The following is a 19,261-nucleotide window of genomic DNA, read 5'->3' on the forward strand; positions in this document are numbered from 1 at the left end:
GACAAACAGTTAACCAAATTTACTATTTGGAAATGCTGAAAAGACTGCGTGAAAAAGTTAGACGACCTGAACTTTTTGCCAACAATTCATGGCTCTTGCATCACGACAATGCACCAGCTCACACGGCACTGTCTGTGAAGGAGTTTTTAGCCAGTAAACAAATAACTGTATTGGAACACCATCCCTACTCACCCAATCTGGCCCCCAATGACTTCTTTCTTTACCTGAAGATAAAGCAAATATTGAAGACATTTTGAGGACATTCAGGACATCAAGGGGTAATACAACAACAGCTCTGATGGCCATTCCAGAAAGAGAGTTCCAAAATTGCTTTGAAGGGTGGACTAGGTGCTGGCATCAGTGCAAAGATTCCCAAGGGGAGTGCTTCGAAGGTGACCATGGTGGTATTCAGCAATGAGGTATGTAGCACTTTTTCTAGGGTGAGTTCACAAACTTAATTGTCCAACTTCGTATGTAATGGAATCTTATTCAGCCTTTAAAAAAGAAGGAAATCCTGTCATTGCAACAACATGGGTGAACCTGGAGAACATTGTGCTAATTGAAATAAGTCAGACACAGACAAATACTGCATGATTCCACTTATAAGGGGAATCTTAAAAAGAAAGTTGAAGTCCTAGTAACAGCACTGTTGACATAAGAAATGTTCAAACCTATAGAGAATTTTAAAGAAGTTTATTTGAGCCAAACTGATGACGATTGCCAGGGAGCAAAAGCTCAACGGATTGAGAAAAATCCTCCAGAGAAGGGCAGTTCTGCTGCTTATTTTATACATGAGCATCAAAGGAGGAGGGGTAAGGAGGGTTACATGAAATCCATCAGATTAAGGGGGCTAGAGAAAGCAAAGCGGGGAAATTTTTTGGATTGGATAAAAAGTAAAAAAGAGAAATACTTCTCTTACATGGGTGGATACAGAATAGTTAATAACATTTACAGCACATAGAGATGGTGTGGGGACAGAGCCAGGAGTGCAGCTTCCAGGCTCTCGGCCTCACGTGGAAAGGTGCTGGCTCAGGTAGTAAATGGCCATCAACTGTGATTGGATGGCCATCAGCTGTGGCTAGTTGGCCGTCAGCTGTAACCAGTGAGCCATTGGCCACTAATATAACTGCTGTGGCTACGCTAGCAGAAAAATGGGGGCTAGCAAGGAGATGGTGGCTGAGCCTGCAAGAGTGGATTGCAGCTAGCAAGTGAGGTTGGCTGGTTGATAGAGAAGCAGACGGCAGGTTGCAGATCGTGTGGCTCCTGCTTCCTGTGTCTCCAACCCAGCCGCCAGCGAGACTATAGTGGTATGACTCCCCCATCTATGGCTCCGTGGGTGTTCCTTTTTGGCCTCACCATGTCCTGCGTTCTTGTGTGGGGAGCGGGAGCTGAGCCCCTGCACGACAGATGGTATTTGGGGAACAAGATAACAATGAGGGGTTCTGTTGTGGTCTCATGCTCTGGTGAGGTGGGTTGTGCCCTGAGGAGTCCAGAAAAAGGGATTACTCTGACATTCCACAGGTATGTTATCTTAGATGCTAAAAGACAATAGGCAGGCTTACTTAAAGATTGACTTTTGTCAAGGAATGTGCAGGCCCAGGATGTGAATACCTGCCATGACCCGCTTTCAGTTGGGAATTTTTATGTGTCAGACCATCCTATGTGGTTAATTTTGTTCTCTGAGTTTGTAAGGCCTGCCATGCTGGCCTCCCCTGAGCTTGTCAGGTTTAGTACGTGGCCCCTTTTTCATCCACAGTACAGTATCGGTTACCAAAAGCTGAGAGGTAGCGGCAAGGGGAGATATTGATCAAAGGGCACAAACTTTCAGTCATAAAATAAGTAAGTTCTGGAGAGCTAATTTACAAAATGGTACGAATAGTTAATAATATATCCTATTCTTGAAATTTGCCAAGTAGATCTCAAGTAGTCACCACATACCAAAAAAAAGGTAACTAAGTGAGGTGAAGGTTATGTTAATTTGTTCTACTGTGGTAATTATTTCACATTGTATACATTATATACCTTAAATATATACAATATTTAATCTGTTAAAAATAAATTGGAAAATTTTAATCATTAAAAAAGAGGAAGAAAGAAATGGCCACGACTGGTTTGGCCAGTTGTATTCCAGCGCCTAACACTGTGCCTGGCAGAGTCAAGGCTGGATGAATATTTGCTGGGTTAATGAGATCTGGGTGATCACGACAGAAATCAAGGAGACAGCGGCACAGACAGGAGCGCACTAGTCACTGGCTCCCTGTGCCTGAGATAAGCTGTGGGAGCTGAGAATGCAAATCTACCTTCACGCTGCTGGGTTAAGTCCACCTGCCTACCGCTACCATTATTCCTATTTCCATCGTTAATGGCATTACACACTAGGCAGAAGCACTGGAAGTTGGAAACATGGGTAGGCACAAAGGCAAACCCTAGAACGACAGTATTTCTAGGGCGCTGTGGCCCAGAATAAACAGCCTAATCGCGCTTCCAGCTGCCCCTCGGCCACAGGTTTGCTTGCGGCCTCTGACATCAGCACAATTTTCCTCTCCATTCCCAGGTACTGGGCTGCGCGCCCAAGACCATTCCCCGGCCCCGGTCAACCTCGGGGCCCAGGCCCCACCCCTCGCTGCACAAACTGGAAGCTCCGCGCTTCCGCTTCCGGCTGCGACAGGTGGGCCTCCAGGCCCCGCACTGGGCATGCGCGAGAGCGGCGCACGCAGGCGCAGAGCCGCCGGCCGGGCGCATCTTGTCCTCTTCCGGCTTCCTCCGCTCTCTCCCGAGCCCTGGGCACGGCCGCAGGTGGCCGTCTCTCCAGCCCTAGCGGGCGGCGGCAGGTGAGGATCGGCCGGGCTGCAGGGAGGGGGTCAGGCGGCCCAGCCGCCGCCCCGCCCGCCCTCGGCCCCACCGCAGCCCCTCGGGGGCTCCTCCCAGGGTTCTCCGCCTTGGGGGGCTCATCTCCGGGTGGGCGCACCTCCCAAGGTGCCCTCCCGCCTCCGCTCGGCGGGAGGCTTTGTCAGTCCTTAGAGATGTTAAGGCCTTGATTCAGCTCGTGTGCAAAGCACTCGCCTGGACGAAGACAAAGTCCGATTTCTCTGCTAGCGTTTCGATGGTGTCGGTGTAGAGACCAGAGTCTCGGTAGGTTCAGGAAGAGACTTTACTGGGGCCCCTCCGAGCTCGGTGCCTGAGCGCAGTGCCTGGGGCCTCGACGCCCCGCTCGGCGTCGGGACAGTTGGCGGCTGCTTCCCTGTGCGGTGGGACGGAGGCGGGTGCAGCTGCGCGCGCAGCTCTGCTTACTCTGCATGGGGGGGGGGGCGTCTCCAGGCAGGGGAGGGGGTCAAGCACCTGAGTCCCGAGGTGGGAGCGGGGCTGCCCCAGTTCTTTCTGCGTTTGTATCAGGATGTAGGAAGCACAGGCACTGCCTCCTCCACTCGTTTGTCTTCCATGGGAACTATCGGCAAGTGTTCCTGGCCCGGGAAGGCCTTGGTTAGGCGCTGACTGTGTCCGCTCGGTCACCCACCCAGCTGGAGTGGCACCTTAGGTACCCTTTCCTTTCTCAGTGTTGACATAAGCTTATAATCGTGTCGCTTAATGAAAATTATTAAAGCAGTAATAGGAAACGTAACATTTTCTATCAGATGCAGATCAGGAACAGAAGCGTGTGCTTTTCCATTTTTAAATTTTGAAATATAAAGACTACATGTGATATACACGGAAGATAACATTGCCAATGGCTTTGAAACTCTTCATGTGTCCCTCTCCCATCCAACCTCCTTCCCCCTTGCTTTTATGTTTGTATTCCTGGAACATATTGTTTAGTTTATGTTTTGAGCTTTATGTAGAGAATCATAACTATTTGATTTTCTACTTGTTCTTTGTGCAACATTAGATCTGTGAGATTCAAACATTGCTGCATTGACATGCGATGGTTCATCCATTTTCACTACTGGTTAATAGTCCAGTTTTGGATGTGCCACTATTTATTGATTATTGTGTCTGTGGGCACTGGTTGTTTTTAGATTTTTTATTGTGGGGGCTTTGGGAGGGGGGAGGTATTTTTGGGTTTGGTGCCCATGTGCAGGAGTTCCTCCGTGATATATGTCTCGCAGTAGATGGGGAGGTTATGGGTAGTGAGACCATATATCGTCTCATTAGGACTCTTGAGACCAGAAAGAGGTATTTCCTTTCTCTGAGACCATAAGTGTAAAATGGAATTGTCCTGAAAAAATCAAGAAGTATGGCTGTTGAAGTTCTAGGATGCATGCTTGTGAAATATGTATCCCAGCCTATTCAAATCTTTGGCCTGTGTTTCTTGTGGATTGTTTGTCCTATTGCTTTGTAGGAATTTTTATATACTCTCGATATTAATTAAGTCTGACAATATCAAGTGTATACACTGCTACTAAGTGTGTAAATTGGTACAACCCCTTAGTAAAGCAGTTTGGCATTATCTAGTGATGGTGAACAAGTGTATTCTCAAAGACCTAACACACACACTTTTAATATGAAGAAATTGTCACGTGCACACCAGGAGACGTGTATGAGGATGTTCATAACAGAACTGTTTATAGTATCAAAAACCTAAAAACACCTCAAATATCCTTCAACAGTAGAATAGATGATGTGTTGTGGCCCCATCACCCAAGAGGCCATTATTACCAGTGAAGATGAATGAAATCACACCACTTACCAGGTTAAAAGTGCAGAGAGAAATAAAGTCAAAAACTGCAAATTTTAAGTAACATGTTGCTTGGGGAAATGCACATGTGGAAAATTAAAGAAAAGGAAGAGTGCGACAAATTGCAGAATATCACCTCTGAAGGTAGTAATACGTATTGTCTTAGCCACGTGCTGTAAATAATGTTTTGTATCCAATCAATATTTAATAAAGATTATTTATAGAAAATGTGCCTTTAAAAGAGAAGCGGAAGAATAACAAGAACCTTCCAAGGTCTTCTAACGAAAAAGTAAGAAAACTTACTTGTGGCTTTTAGAGGCTACCCCTCCCCATCCAGGGTCACTCTCCCGTTCTGCCCAGTCCCCCTTTCATCTGGTGCATCATGTTTCCTCTCCCATCCGCGTATTTGTGTTACAGCTGCTTAACTTTCCTCTCTGTCGTCCTCTAACTTGGGCTCCTTGCGCGCAGGCTCCTTGCATTGCCCTGATGTCTGAGACACAGCAGCACTCGGAGGCCTGGTCCCTGGTTTGCAGGACATTTCAGTCCAGTCCTATGAATGGTTTTTCATGAATATGTGGTTTCTATTTAGAAATCCAGAATAACAATGTAATCTTCCCTCTGAACTAGGCAGCTTCTGTGTAAACATCACCAGGAAACATGTAGAAGTTGATTTTCTAAATTAGATTTGATTGGAAACAAGGTTTCTGAAGAGAATCAAAACATATTAATAGTTACAAACTCAAGACTTGAAAGACTGTTGCTTTTTATTTAGCTTTCTTTTGTTCCAAAGATGATCTCTTTAAAAACATTTTCGGTAAATTCGTAAACAGAGTTATTGTGTAAGAGTTTTGTCCTTTGCTAGCTGTCCTTCATAAAGGTTTCATTCTCACCATCAATAAATAAGGTTCCCCAAAATTACTTCTAAAAATCTTTGTCTTAGTTCGTAGGCAAAAAATTCATAGCTTTAATTGGGTTTCTTTCATTATTGTGGAACCAGTTATTACCCGAGCACGTAATGAATGGGCCCTGCACAGTGGTGAGTCTGCCCTTCGTCCAGTGTCCCGTGGGAAGGGACTCAGCACCTCAACACTTTCACAGGCGCCCAGTTTAGCCGGTCTTTCTCTGTGAGAATCTTGTAATACACACAAATTGACCTCTACTGGCAGTGAATTTTGCTTATTTTAAGGATAGAGTTCTCTCCTTTTCCCCTACATATAAAGACAGCAGTGTGGCTTTGCCAGTTTTGATGTTCTTGACCTTTTCCTGTGATTGCGTGTCAGACCTTATCTTATAGTCTCCATTATTCCACAGTTGTCCATTAACGTGGTATTAGGACATCTGGAGTTAGAATCTGACGTGGGTTTATTCTGAGAAGGGCTCAGAACCAACAGTCAACCAGCAGGAGCTACTGGCATCTCCCAGGTACCAGGCTCTGTGCTAGGGCCTGGGGACTCCAGTCCTCAGAGGTTCAGTCAGAGATTTAGTCAGGAGCCACTTCCGGGCCATATGGTTTACTGTCAGTGATTTCAGAGCGCTCCATCACTTCTCTGGTTCTGTGTCCTCATCTGTCAGGCAGTTTAGAGGTGTCGTTTCAGCTGTCACAGAGGTTACATGGTCTTCGTGCCCAGCCTCCACTTCCTGCACGGGGAGAACCCAGGGAAAAGCCTTACCTGGGAGGGTGCATCCACGCTTTCATGTCTCGAGCCAGCCTCCAGTCTGCGCTGACTGAAACATGACAAGAAAAAAGGCTTTTGTTCCTTTTCATTGTATCTTTGACTCATTTATAGTTAATAGTTACTAGATGAATATATAATAAATGAGGAATTAGTAACTGACTATGCTGGATAAGAAACTTCTCCAAAATGTTTGACTTTATCTACTTTAAAATAATCTTGTTTTTAGATCTCAGGGTGATCCAGCTGGAGGGACAGCCCACTTGGATACTGTGATGAAAGTGTTGACCATGAGGAAAAAAAGTAATCTGATCTAGAGATCAGCTACCCTGTTTCCCCAAAGATAAGACCTACCCGGACCATCAGCTCTAATGCGTTTTTTGGAGCAAAAATTAATTTAAGACCTGGTCTTATTTTTCTATAGTATAAGACCGGGTCTTATATAATACAATATAATATAAGACTGGGTCTTATATTAATTTTTGCTCCAAAAGACGCATTAGAGCTGATGGTCTGGCTAGGTCTTATTTTCGGGGAAACACAGTAAGTATAGTTTTTAAAAGTCAGAAAGGTATTGGTTCGGTTGCCCTCTCCCCCCTCCCCCACAGAAAAACCTTCATCTTTTATGATAGTCTTAGTTTCCTTAACTTGAATGTGAGAGGAGAACTATATACGGTAACTTTTGCTGAATTCTTTAAGAAAAGGAGCAGATAGTTTTTTAGAGTGCATACTCAGTCTTGTTTGGTGCTGTGGCCCCACCAGCCAGCGTCCACCCAGCGTTTCAGCTTTATGTGGTCTTCGCTTCACCCTGAGTAGCGAGTGACTGTGAGCAAAGCCAGAGAACCTTGCTAAGCTTCCGTTTCCTCCTCTCGAACACGGAGGAACTGGCAGCAGCCATGTCATAGGGTTATTCTGACGACCGAGCAAGCAAACACATAACACACTTAGTGAGCACCAGTGTATCGTCTCGGTGTCGTCGTCAGCGTCAGCCCTCAGCGTGCCCCAGTGAGCCAGCCTAGGTTTCCTTACTGTCTCTGACATTCATGCCGTCTCGCTGTCCCAAACCCCCAGAGTGAAGCAAACAATGGTAACGCGCAGAGAGCGAGGGCTTATTGTAGGTTGGAGGGTCTTGAGAAGGCTCCCTGAAGGAGGGGGGATTCCATCCGAGTATTAAAGAATAAGTGGGGTTTGAAAGGCTGGGGACCTCACGCCTGGTGAGATGGCTACAGTCAAACAGAGAAGAACAAGCTTGGCGAGGATGTGGAGGCACGGGAGCCCTGTGCACTGCTGGTGGGGACGTGCAGTGGTGTGGCCACTGTGGAAAACCATCTGACAGGTCCTCAAATATTTCAAGTAGAGTAGCCGTCTGATCCAGCCGCCCCACTTCTGGGCATACGCGCGAAAGAATGGCAAGCAGGCCCTGGAAGAGACGCTCGTGCGCTGGTTCACAGCAGCAGTATTCACAGTAGTCAAGTGATAGAAGCAGTCAGAATGTCCATCAACAGATAAATGGGTAAAAACGTGTACGTGCACTCAGTGGAGTATTATTCAGCCTTAGAAATTAAGGAAATTCAGATACCTGCTACAACCTGAATGAACACGGAGGACAGTTTGCTCAGTGAAATAAGACAGAGGCAAAAGGACACATACTGTGTGATTCCACTTCTGTGAAGTACCTAGAATAGTCCATTTTATAGGTCCATACAGTAGATGGTGGGTGCCAGGGAGAGGGAGGAGAGTGGAATGGGGAGTTAGTGTTTAATGGGGACTGAGTTTCATCTGAGGATGATGGAAAGTTCTGGAGCTGGATGGTGGTGATGGTTGCACAACTTAATACCACTGAACTGTACACTAAAAAATGATTATGGTGGTAGATTTTGTTACATGTCTTTTACCACAGTACTGAATAAGTGTGTGGAGAGATGGAGTCTTTTGAATGTTGAATCATTTGACTACAGAACTGATGAGTGTTTGTTAAATAGTCTTTCGTTTTTAGAACAGTTTAGGTTCACTGCAGAATTGCCGGCAGGTACACACAGTTTCCATGTGCCTTCTGCCTCCCCCACCAGGGCACGTTTGTTGCAGTTGATGAACCTGCATTGACACGTCATTATCACGTGAAGTCCCTAGTTGACACTGGGGCTCACTCTTGGTGTTGTGCATTCAGTGGGATTAGACAAATGTATAATGACATGCATTCACCATTTTTATAAATTAAAACAATTTTAATAGGATCAAGTCAGCTCACAGTAACCGAGGCAGAAAGCTGATGAGGCTGGTTTATATTTGTCTTGGTTTTAGGCAACCATGGAGAACACTCAGGGCACCGAGCAGAGCGTGACTGAGGAGCCCCAGCCGGCCGAGGGGCGAGCCGAGAGCATCACCCCGCAGACGCCCCAGCCAGAAGAGGGGCAGCTGCTCTATCACGAGGAAACCATTGATCTCGGTGGGGACGACTTTGGGTCTGAGGGGAATGAGACTGTGTCAGAAGATTCCAATTTCGTAGATAAGCTTAATGAGCACATGATGGAGAGTGTCCTCATTTCCGACTCTCCTAATAATAGTGAAGATGACGCGGGTGACCTTGGGGGTGTGCAGGATGTCGCGGCGCCTGACGAGGGCAGCGCTGGCCACAGACTGGAAAATGTCATGGATACAGGAGCACTTGACACGCTGGGTAATGACAGTGAGAGTGATGGGGATGAGACACCTAAAGGCCTCTCTGACATGACCCCTGACAGCAGAGCGTCCTTGAAGGGAGACCCGGAGCAAGAAGGAGAAGGCGAGCCTGCCTTTGAGAACAAAGGTGCAGAGGACTCGGGCCCCAGGGACGCGGGCGCCCTCCCAGGGGGGCAGGGAGCAGCTCGGTCCTCCGGGCAGCCCTCCCCCGGAGAGGAGTCTGTGCCTGTGTGCACCATCTTCAGCCAGTCCCAGCCCGCTATCGCCCAGACACCGCTCTTTCTGCCGGATGGCTTCGAGTCTCAGATGGTGAAGTCACCTAGTTTCAGCGGCGCCAGCCAGCCGGCCCCCCAGAGCCCCCCGCAGGTGGTCCAGCCAAGCCCGAGCCTCAGCACGTTTTTTGCAGACACGACCAACACCAATTCCTTGGCCTCGGACTTCTTTGATTCGTTCACAACTTCCACTTTCATTTCCGTCAGCAATCCCAACGCAAGCTCTTCAGTTCCAGAAAAATTGTCTTCCCTTGCTACCCCGGGGGGAGAGAACGCCCCAGGTTCTGCGGACCCTTCTTACTCCCCAGAGGTTGAAAGATCAGAACCGGGTGTTTGCATGTCTCCTCTGGAATGTCCTCAGTCTCCAAAGCCCTTTTCACAGATCCAGGCTGTGTTCGCAGGGACGGAGGACCCCTTTGCCACCGCCCTGAGCATGAGTGAGATGGACCGGAGGAGTGACGCCTGGCTTCCCGGGGAGGGGACCAGGGCCGTCCTGATGGCAGTGGCAGCCCAGCAGTACAGCACACTGTTTGTGGACAAGGAGAAGCTCACCATGCCAGGCCTCAAGTTTGACAACATCCAGGTGAGACGCGGGGCGTTTGCCCTCAGTGAAGCACGTGATTCCACATCCACGTGGCATTCTTTCCATCTGTTGTTCATGTACATACGCTCTAATGCACGTATAATTAAATACCCTGAGTGTTAGGAAATCCTACTTCTCTGCAGGTCCTGAGGTTCTGATTGTGAGAGTCTGTGTTATGTCTCCAGGTAATTCAGAGCCCTCTTGACATCCTTCCTGGAATGTATTTAAGGAACGAGTCAGTCATAGTCTTAGAAATAAATTCTGCCGGGTAAGTACTTGCATCACAATCCTCTGAAGTAGCTCTAGACGTTGTGTGGTCGATTTATTTGTGACATTTGGGCTCTAGTAAATGATAAAGCCCCCATTCCTTTTTTTTTTTTTTAAGTTTATAGGGTGGCAAATGTTAGTAAAGTTACATAGATTTCAGGTGTACAATTCTGTATTACATCATCTATATCTCACATTGTGTATTCACCACCCAGAGTCAGTTCTCCTTCCATCACCGTATAGTTAGACCCCGTTTACCCTCTTCTAGAGCCTCCCTCCCCGCTTACCCTCTGGTAACCCCTAAACTATTGTGTATGTCTGTGATTTTTTTGTTCCTTCATTTGTTTGTCTTGTTCTTTTGTTTTCAGTTTAAATACCACATATCAGTGAAACCATATGGTTCGCTGCTTTTTCTGTCTGACTTATTTCGCTTAGCATCATACTCTCAAGATCCATGCATGTTGTCACAAATGTTCCTATTTCATCTTTTCTTACCGCCGAATAGTATTCGATTGTGTATATATACCACAACTTCTTCATCCATTCATCTATCGAAGGGCATTTTGGTTGTTTCCATGTCTTGGCCACCGTAAACAAAGCTGCAATGAACATTGGAGCACACGTGTCTTTATGGATAAATGTTTTCAGGTTTTTTGGGTAGATACCCAGGAGAGGGATTGCTGGGTCATATGGCAATTCTATTGGTAATTTTTTGAGGAACCTCCACACTGCCTTCCATAACGGCTGCACCAGTCTGCATTCCCACCAACAGTGTATGAGGGTTCCTTTTTCTCCACAGCCTCTCCAACACTTGTTACTACTTGTCTTGTTGATGATAGCCATTCTGACTGGGGTGACGTGATATCTCATTGTGGTTTCTCCATTCCTTTTTTTAAAATCTGGAGAAAAATATTTGTATTATACATGATATGCTCGATGTAGAAGACATTCTTAAGATTCATTAAGAAAAATAAGAATGGCCTCCCAAAATAATAAATCGTAACAATCTATAAATGCTACACATAGTAAATGGTAATATAAGGAAGTTCAATGTCACAAGCATGGTAAAATTATTTCTATTTTCCATTACCTATTTTACTTATGATTATTCCATGTTGTTAGGATATGGGAAAACGGCCTGTCTCGGGCAGCCCTGATGGGTCCATACTTTGGCACAAACTTTTGAGTTTTAAAATCCACACCCAGGTCCCACACCTGGGAATTATTTATAAGGAAGTAATCTCAGTGATTAGTATGCAGATGCCCAGCTTTGGGGATTCCATCTGTGTGTGGTTTCTAATTGCAAACAATCTGAAACAATCAAAAGCCCATTTTCAGGAGGTTGGTTGAATATATTTGAATCCTTCTGTCTTTACACTGGAATACTTAAGTATTAAAAATGATGTGATAGTAGAATATTTAATGAGATTCGTATTTCATTGGTAAATCTGAAAAACCAGATAGAAGATAGCATGTTTGCATAGAATGGTAAAATTTTATAACTATGTGTATACACGTGTCAGTTGTAGTTCATTGCCCCAGATGGCGGGTGGGCTCAGCAGTTCCCGGGTGGCATGGGGGCACCAACTCCCAGTCTGCTGGCCTTGTGTCCTGTGCCTGCCTGTCCTCCTGGGCCTGGTAAAAGGGACCTGCCGTCCTCAGCCCCACCCCCGCCAGGAGGGAGCTACCCCTCCCACACGCATGTGAGCGCAGGTCCCAGCGTGTTGACTGACTGGACACGTGTAGCGTGGGTCAGGTCCCAGCGTGTTGACTGACTGGACACGTGTAGCGTGGGTCAGGTCCCAGCGTGTTGACTGACTGGACACGTGTAGCGTGGGTCAGGTCCCAGCGTGTTGACTGACTGGACACGTGTAGTGTGGGTCAGGTCCCAGCGTGTTGACTGACTGGACACGTGTAACGTGGGCTCAGGTCCCCGGCGTTGCTCTAGGCGCCCTTCTCCAGCCCCTCAAGCAGCACACACTGAACATGTTTACCTGCACAGAACCTTTATGATGAGTCCTCATTATGGACTCAGATTTCAGGGGCTATTGGATGTGGGAAGTTGATGTACATTTCCCCTGAATCCTTTCCCGTTGGCCTGCCTGGCCCTGCCCCCTGACCCCCGCATGGCTTGCTTCCCGTTTCCTCCCTTCCTTTCTCCTTGGGGCTCTGTACTCTGCAGTGAGTTCCTTTAATGTCAGTGGGTCTGGCCTTCAGCACCTACTTTCCAAACTTTCTGTTGTTTGCAGTTACTGTGTTTCCCCGAAAATAAGACCTAGCCAGACAATCAGCTCTAATGCGTCTTTTGGAGTAAAAATTAACATAAGACTCTCTCTTATTTTACTGTAATATGAGACCCAGTCTTATTTTATTACAAGACTGGGTCTTATGTAATATAAGCCTGGGTCTTGCATTAATTTTTGCTCCAAAGGATGCATTGGAGCTGATTGTCCATGTAGGTCTTATTTTCGGGGAAACAGGTTAGCGTCCCCCCCATTGTAATTCGGGGGAAATGGAAGGTTGCCATGGAAATGACTTGACCAGCTGGTTGTAAGTGGTGCTGGGGCCCAGGGGTCCTAGGGCACATTTGAAATGTGTGGACTTTGGTTGCCAGCAGGGCTGGGGTGAGCGTATGACAGGTAGTGGGTGGGGCCCAGAACCAGATGCCCCAGTGGCTGGGTGGTGTCACAGATCAAAAGGGCCCGGCATTCTCGAGTTGAGGAGCACACGCGCTGAAGTTCTGTGCAGTTTCCCTGGACTGGATCAATTTCGGAGGCCCTGCCTGCATGGGGGGAACTGGGCTCTGTGACAGCATCTCTGTCGCTTTAAAGCTTTTGTCACTCACCTCCCCAGTGCCAGGTGGCTCCCTGTGACAGGCAGGGCATGCCGTGAATCAGCAAGGAGTAGGATGTGCCCGTGGCGTGGGCAGAACTCACACCTGCAGCCGCTCGGAGCGGGTTTCTCTGTTGCCTTCAAATCCTCCGGCACTGCCTTCTGTACCCCTTGCAGTTCACAGAGGTTGTCTTGGAAACCTCGTGGTAAATTCAAATTTGAACTAGGATTGGTTCCCACAATACCTTGACTTTCCCATATAACAAATATGCTAGATGTTTGTTCACCTGTGTCTCTTCACTTGAATATTACCCTTCAGAGAACCTTTCATCCAGAAAAGCTGCACGGTTTACCTGGAATGGAAGTGCTGTGTTTATTTGCCAGAGGACTTCAGATCGGTAGATCAAAGAGTAGTTTCTCTGTAAGTTTTCTGGGCACATCAAGCTTTCAAGATGGCAGCCAACCATTTAACAGGTTTCTCCTTGTGCCACTCACTATTGCCGTGGTGTTCGTCCTAAATCAGCTTTCTGTGACATTTTTCCAAATTGTTCACCCATGGGTACGTAATTAAACATTCCGTTCCTCATGATAAAATTGGAAACAGAATGTTTCACTGTTTTCCTATTAAGTGACTTTTGTGGCAGCCTGAGTTCAGTTGGAGGCCGTAAAGGTCAGTGTGATAATCCGTACAGTAGCGTCCGAGGATGAACGTAGGCCTTCTCGACTAACTATTGCTTTAGATGCCTGTGCTCTTCAGGAAGTGAATGGGAAGGGTATGCGGGAAGGATAGCAGAGGTTTCCAGAACCAATCAGGAGTGGAAGCTGGAGAATTGTCTGTACGAAGCAATTCAGTGGTTTTTAGTGTTTTGACAGAATTGTGCAACCATCACCATAGTCGATTTTAGAACATTTTCATCAACCCAAAAAGAAGCCCCAAACCCTTCCACATTCACTTCCCATCTCCCCACCCCCGCTCTAGGCAACCACTGTCTGCTTCTGTCTTCGTGGATTCTGCTGTTCTGGGCATTCCGTACAAACGGGGTCAGCCAGTACCTGGTCTTTCCCACATGTTTTCAAGAGTCACCCACGTTGCAGCATGTGTCAGTACAGCATTCATTTTCTTTGTCAAATAATAATCCATTGTTTGGGAATTCTGTATTTTATCCCTTTATTGCTCGATGGGCGTTTGAGTTGCCTTCGCTTTTTGTCTGTTGTGCATGATGCTGCTATGAACGTCGTGCACCGGCTTTTGCACAGACGTTTGCATTTCTCCTGGTGCATGGCTGGGAGTGGTGTTGCTGGGTCGCCAAGTGACGGCGTGTTTAGCAGCCCGAGGAACGTGCAGACCGCCTCTGATTGGCTGCACCATTTCCCATTCTGTCAGTGCCGCGCCGTTTCAGTTGCTCCATGGCCTCGAGTTTGGGGTTTGGTGTGCTTGTATGTTGTTCGTTCAGGTGGTTTCAGTGCCCCTGGGAGGAAGCAGACACTGGAGCCAGAGGATAGAAGCTCCCAGGGCGAGCAGCTGTGTTTCTCCATGGGACCCGTGGCAGAGGGCGAAGTGCAGCCCGGCTCAGAGGCAGGTGCGGCTGTGGCTCAGCACCGCTGCCCGTGGCCATGCGTCTCCAAGTTTCCCAGACAGTGAAGTCCGTGCCCTGTGAGGCTGGCCTGGGTCCCGTGGGTCTTTGTCTGTGAAAACCGAAAAGGAACTGGGAGAGCATCCTGGCCTCGCGTGCTGTCCCACGCCCCCTGCCCTCACCCAAAGGGTTACCGATTTGAAGGACTCCACTGGGTTCCGGGTGGGTCCATTCCAGCTGCAGCCATGGCTCTCGGAAAATCCCCAGGGAGAGGCTCACTCCCCTCACTCCGGTCCCTGGGGGGGATCTGCGTTAAGAACCCTATGACCCCTGGGCCGTAACTGCCTCCAGCCTGGGGACAGCACAAGAGTTAGGGTCATATTGAGACATTGCATCTCATCTTTGGGCTTTCACAGGTGACATGTTCCATAGTCAGACATGTGCTCGTGTGTCAGGAACTTCCTGCCAAGTCAGTGCTAACCGACAGGAGAGTTATGCAGTGTGGTCTAGTTGATGGAGAGTGTTGCGGGGATGGGAAATCAAGTTGGTCCTCCCCATGTGGCGTGAAGGTGGCTGTGCCCTTGCCTGGCCAGGTGGAGCCCTTAGTCTCACGGAGCTGTTCAGGCAAGGCTTCATGGATTCGTGTGGCTGAGCTCTTTTGATTCTGCCTTTAACTAGCCCTCCTAGACCCGTCAGCCACTTGTGCGGCTCTGGCATCTGGAGTCCTTTGCATGACTCTCCAGAAGCAACAGTCTCAAAACTGCTGCTTCTGGATCTTTGTCCCATGCAAGGGGTGGCTTGGCCTCAGGACCAGTCTTAGCGCCCAGGGCCAGAGCCAGACGTGTGACCTAGAGCCCCGGTTGCACAGGCAGCCTTCCCTTTCTCAGTGGAAGGGTGGCAGCCGACAGCTGAGGCAGCTTTCTGCACCTTCTCCCTTCATCTACCTGGTGGTGTCACTGTCACCACTTTGGATGATACTGAAAGATTCACCTTGCATGTGAGTGGAGCTATTCTGCCCGCTTATTCCCAGCAGGTAGGAAAGCAGGAAAGGCTCTGGGGCAGTCATGGGTCTGACTTCTTCTAGTCCTCAGTGCCCCTTTGTTCCCCGTGTCCCTGCAGTATTTGCATTTGCTGCCTGGGGCTGAAAGGCAGCTTCCTGTTCACCGAGATGGAGAGATCTGCGCCTTATTCCTGCCCCTCCCCCACTGGCCTGGTATTTTTCTCCCTCGGCTCACCAGGTAGTTCTGGGGGGGCCTGTGTGCTGTGCTCCTGGTGCTCCTGGGTCACCAGCTGTGGGTACATGGGACCCCAGCTGCCCCTCTCCCCCCCTCACCCCCCGCCGTCAGGGAAGGCCAGGCTGCTCCTACTGTGACCTGGGAGCTGCTGCCCCCCCCCCAGCGCCTCTCCCAGGCAATGACACCCCTGCTGGGAGAAGGATGGTTCAGAGCTGTCCCCGATCACAGCTCTTTGTCCTGGTCCCTGGCCTCTCTGTACCCTGGCCTGTGCCCAGCCACTCTCAGGCGGCCCTTGGGTGTTCCCGTGCCGAAAGCAGCACACAGGCCTGGAGGCCAGCAGCTTTCTCAGTGCACTTGCTTCTGGGACCCGGGTCCCCAGCTCGGACAAGCTTCTTTTCCTTTGTCCTTTAGCCACGGGAGTCATGCTGAGTGCCCTGAGCACCAGGTCTCTGTCCTGGGCTCATCCCCACGTCTCATAAGATGTTGTTGCCTGGTACCCTCCACTGTCACCAGCGGAAGCCTCTCCTCCCTGCCCCTTGCCTTCCCTTTAAATAACACACATTGGATTCCGCCTGTAATGTCCTCCAGCCCCATCTGCAGCGGCGACTACCTGAAGGGTGAGGTTGAAAGGCAGAGGCTCCCCTCCCTGCAGAGACTCCTGCGGGCCCTGTTCTGGCTGCTGGGGAAGGGACACCTCTGTCTGCGGCTGAGGAGGGAACGTAGCATTGGAAGGAGGGTGCCGCTGGCCCTTCCTGCAGCCCCAGGCACACTGATGCACTGTGGGAGCTGAACTGTGCCCAGCGCAGGCCCTGCCAGGCACGTCACTCCTGCCCCAGTGACCAGCTCCTGCCCCCAGTGGGGGCCTCACAATCAGGGCCTCCCCGCCCAACCCCACTTGATGCGCCTCTGTGGACGCCTGGTGCAGCCACTGCTTTACCCTCCTCTCCAAAAGAAGGAGCAGATCTAAAGTACACATTTCATTACGGTGCGGCTGCTTGTCTGGTTAATTGAAGTTTTACTGGGCTGTGGCCGCGCTTAAACCGCTGTACATCCAGGGAGAAAAAGAAGTCTGTTAGTGATGGGTTCTGGTTAGCTGAGTTTAATTAGCGCTTTATTGTCCTGACATGTTTTTCTTGCATCATTTCAAGGGAGATGCAGTTAAAGACTTACTGCTCCGCTTCCTGGGTGAAAAAGCTGCTGCAAAGAGGCAGGTCTTAGATGCCAACTCGGTAGAACAGTCTTTCGTGGGACTGAAACAGCTCATCGTAAGTAACAGTGTGTTTGCTTTTCAGTGCTGTGGTTTTGATAAGTCCTGCCTGCCTTCCTGATATTTTCCCTACAGGTAATACTTTGTCTATATTGTCCAAAGCCCCTTGCACATAAGTAGAATTTTGTTAGACTAGATACCAGTCCTCTGTAGCAAAAACATATTAACGTACTTTTAACTTTAAGTCCAATTAGTTTAAAAGCCATTATTTTAAGTGATCAAATTAATTGAAGCAGCATATACTTTGATTAAATGTGCTTCATTAAATATAATAACTAGAGACGAGCAATTTTATGTTGATTTTATTAAAGTATTCTGTTTTCTCCACTTGGTACACAAGGCTTCTTATTGTGTGGGTGGGTTTAGCAGAAATTCTTGAGTCGTGAACAGGAGTGGTGCACATACCCAGGCAGAGGCTAGTGGGAAACGGCCTGTAGGCGGTTTCCCGTGAGCTGGGCCTGGCTCCCGTGGTCCCTGAATCCCGGGAAGCACTGTGTCTCCACAATTGCCTTTTTTCTCAGCATCTTTTATCACCTTGCAGGAGTGTTGTCCTCAAAAAAGAAAGTAAGAATCTCCGGCTTAGGTGGTGAGCAGACTCTTTAAATGGAAACCATTCAAGCTTAAGTGTTCATAAATGTAAATAAAATGCTTCATTGAGTTTCTTTTACAATGGGATTCTAGAATTATTCCTATGATTGAAAAGCTTTGGGAAGGAAAGGTACGGAGTTACTCTGTTTTTAAAAGAGAGGGAGAACAACTAATTTTTAAATATGTGTCTATGTTACAGTTGCTAATGCAGTTTACAGGTCTAAAAAGGTAACTATTTCCATGGCTGTGTAAAGCTGCTCCAGTGAGTTCTCTCGCATTGCTGAGGGGGCTTTTATGTGGTTTCCGTTATTTGGCCTTGAAAAAATTGCTGTAATACATCATCATGAATAATGGGCTGTATTTGAAGTATGACTTTACGGTGATCAGTTTTAAAAGTACACACAAAGCCACACACAGTCATTATAATTAATTTGTTCCACAGGCTATCTTTCCACCATGGTTATTCTTAGTGTTGATATGATAAATCTATACAGTGCTTTTGATTTTTTTTCAATACATTGAAAATTCTTGAGACCAGTAGAGATTTTATGAACAGTCCTAACGAGGAGACCTGTGTAAGGTGGGAAATGTCTTGCAAAAAGATCATTACCTGGGCCTGGTATTTTAATTACGTCCTGAAACAGTTCCTGTTGCCCTTAAGACTAGGAAAGAGTTCCTAAATGTATTTTTCTCAGTAATGTCAGAGTGTTCTAAGACTAATTTACAGGGACATGACTGTCATAGCCTGTGGAGAAGGACGTTTTCATCACTGTGATGGTACCATAGATAGAGTTCATGGCTGCCTTTGAGTTGTACATGGGGAAGTTATGTACATACTATTAGCTACTTGAGCGGTTTTATTGGACTGTTTTTCTCATCTTTTGGAAGCTGTCGAATGCCTACGTTCAGTTTTCAAATAGAATCTCTGTCTTATTTCCTCGTTTAAAAATAGTATTTATTTAAATTTAGATCTTTTTCTCACATCAGATAAACGTCATTGTTATAGTTGTACACGTCACATACAGTAATTACGAGATTTTTCTCGAGACTTCCTTCACAGAGCTTACAGTTTTGTGGTATAGTTTAAATTCTAATTTTAAAAATAATTTTTTCACTTAATATTTCTGACATCTAATGTTGAAAATTGAGGAGGACCACGACGAAGGGGAACTAAAAGGTGGAAAACAGGGGGATAAGAATAGCAGGAAACACTGAACAAATAGGTAATTATAGTTTCAAGTAGCAGGCAGCATGTAATCATGCGCTCTCGCTGTCACAGGTGAAGTGTGGTCCCCTGTTGTGCAGGAAGGATGTGCCCGCCATTAGAGCCCGGCACCAGACCCCCTCCCGGCTCACCAGCCAGCCGCCAGAGCCAGAGCCGTGCAGCAGACCAGGAGCAGAGAGCTCAGGCTAGCCCTAGCTCCGCCCCCATTTTCCTGTTAACAGAGAGACCCTGCTAGGTCCGTGTCACCTGGGGCAGGGGGCCATCAGAAAGCCGAAAGTCGTGCTCTTAGGAGGCTGGAGAAAGAAATGCGACACACACACCTGCATGCTCGATGAGTGTCAACAGGCCGTGTCCTCGAGCCCTCTGATTAGACACTCCTGCAAGGACAAGGGCT

The 19,261-nt window shown here is 47.8% G+C and overlaps 1 protein-coding gene across 3 annotated transcripts in view; it reads left to right on the forward strand.

The window, feature by feature from the left end:
* The first annotated feature begins 399 nt into the window (after positions 1 to 399).
* TRAPPC12 (trafficking protein particle complex subunit 12) overlaps positions 400 to 19,261 on the forward strand; it is a 50,447-nt gene continuing 31,585 nt past the window's right edge. Inside the window, exons 1-4 of one of the 3 annotated variants that reach the window (XM_074331635.1) lie at positions 400 to 419; positions 2,555 to 2,831; positions 8,647 to 9,879; positions 16,936 to 17,052. In XM_074331635.1, the coding sequence (XP_074187736.1) occupies positions 415 to 419; positions 2,555 to 2,831; positions 8,647 to 9,879; positions 16,936 to 17,052 (1,632 nt within the window). In that variant the 5' untranslated portion in view covers positions 400 to 414. Of the gene's footprint in view, positions 420 to 2,554; positions 3,133 to 7,844; positions 7,869 to 8,646; positions 9,880 to 16,935; positions 17,053 to 19,261 lie in introns of those variants that run through there. The other 2 variants (XM_074331636.1, XM_074331637.1) reach the window with 2 other exon arrangements.

The sequence above is a fragment of the Rhinolophus sinicus genome, linkage group LG05 (assembly GCF_036562045.2).
Source record: "Rhinolophus sinicus isolate RSC01 linkage group LG05, ASM3656204v1, whole genome shotgun sequence".
Lineage (NCBI taxonomy): Eukaryota > Metazoa > Chordata > Mammalia > Chiroptera > Rhinolophidae > Rhinolophus > Rhinolophus sinicus.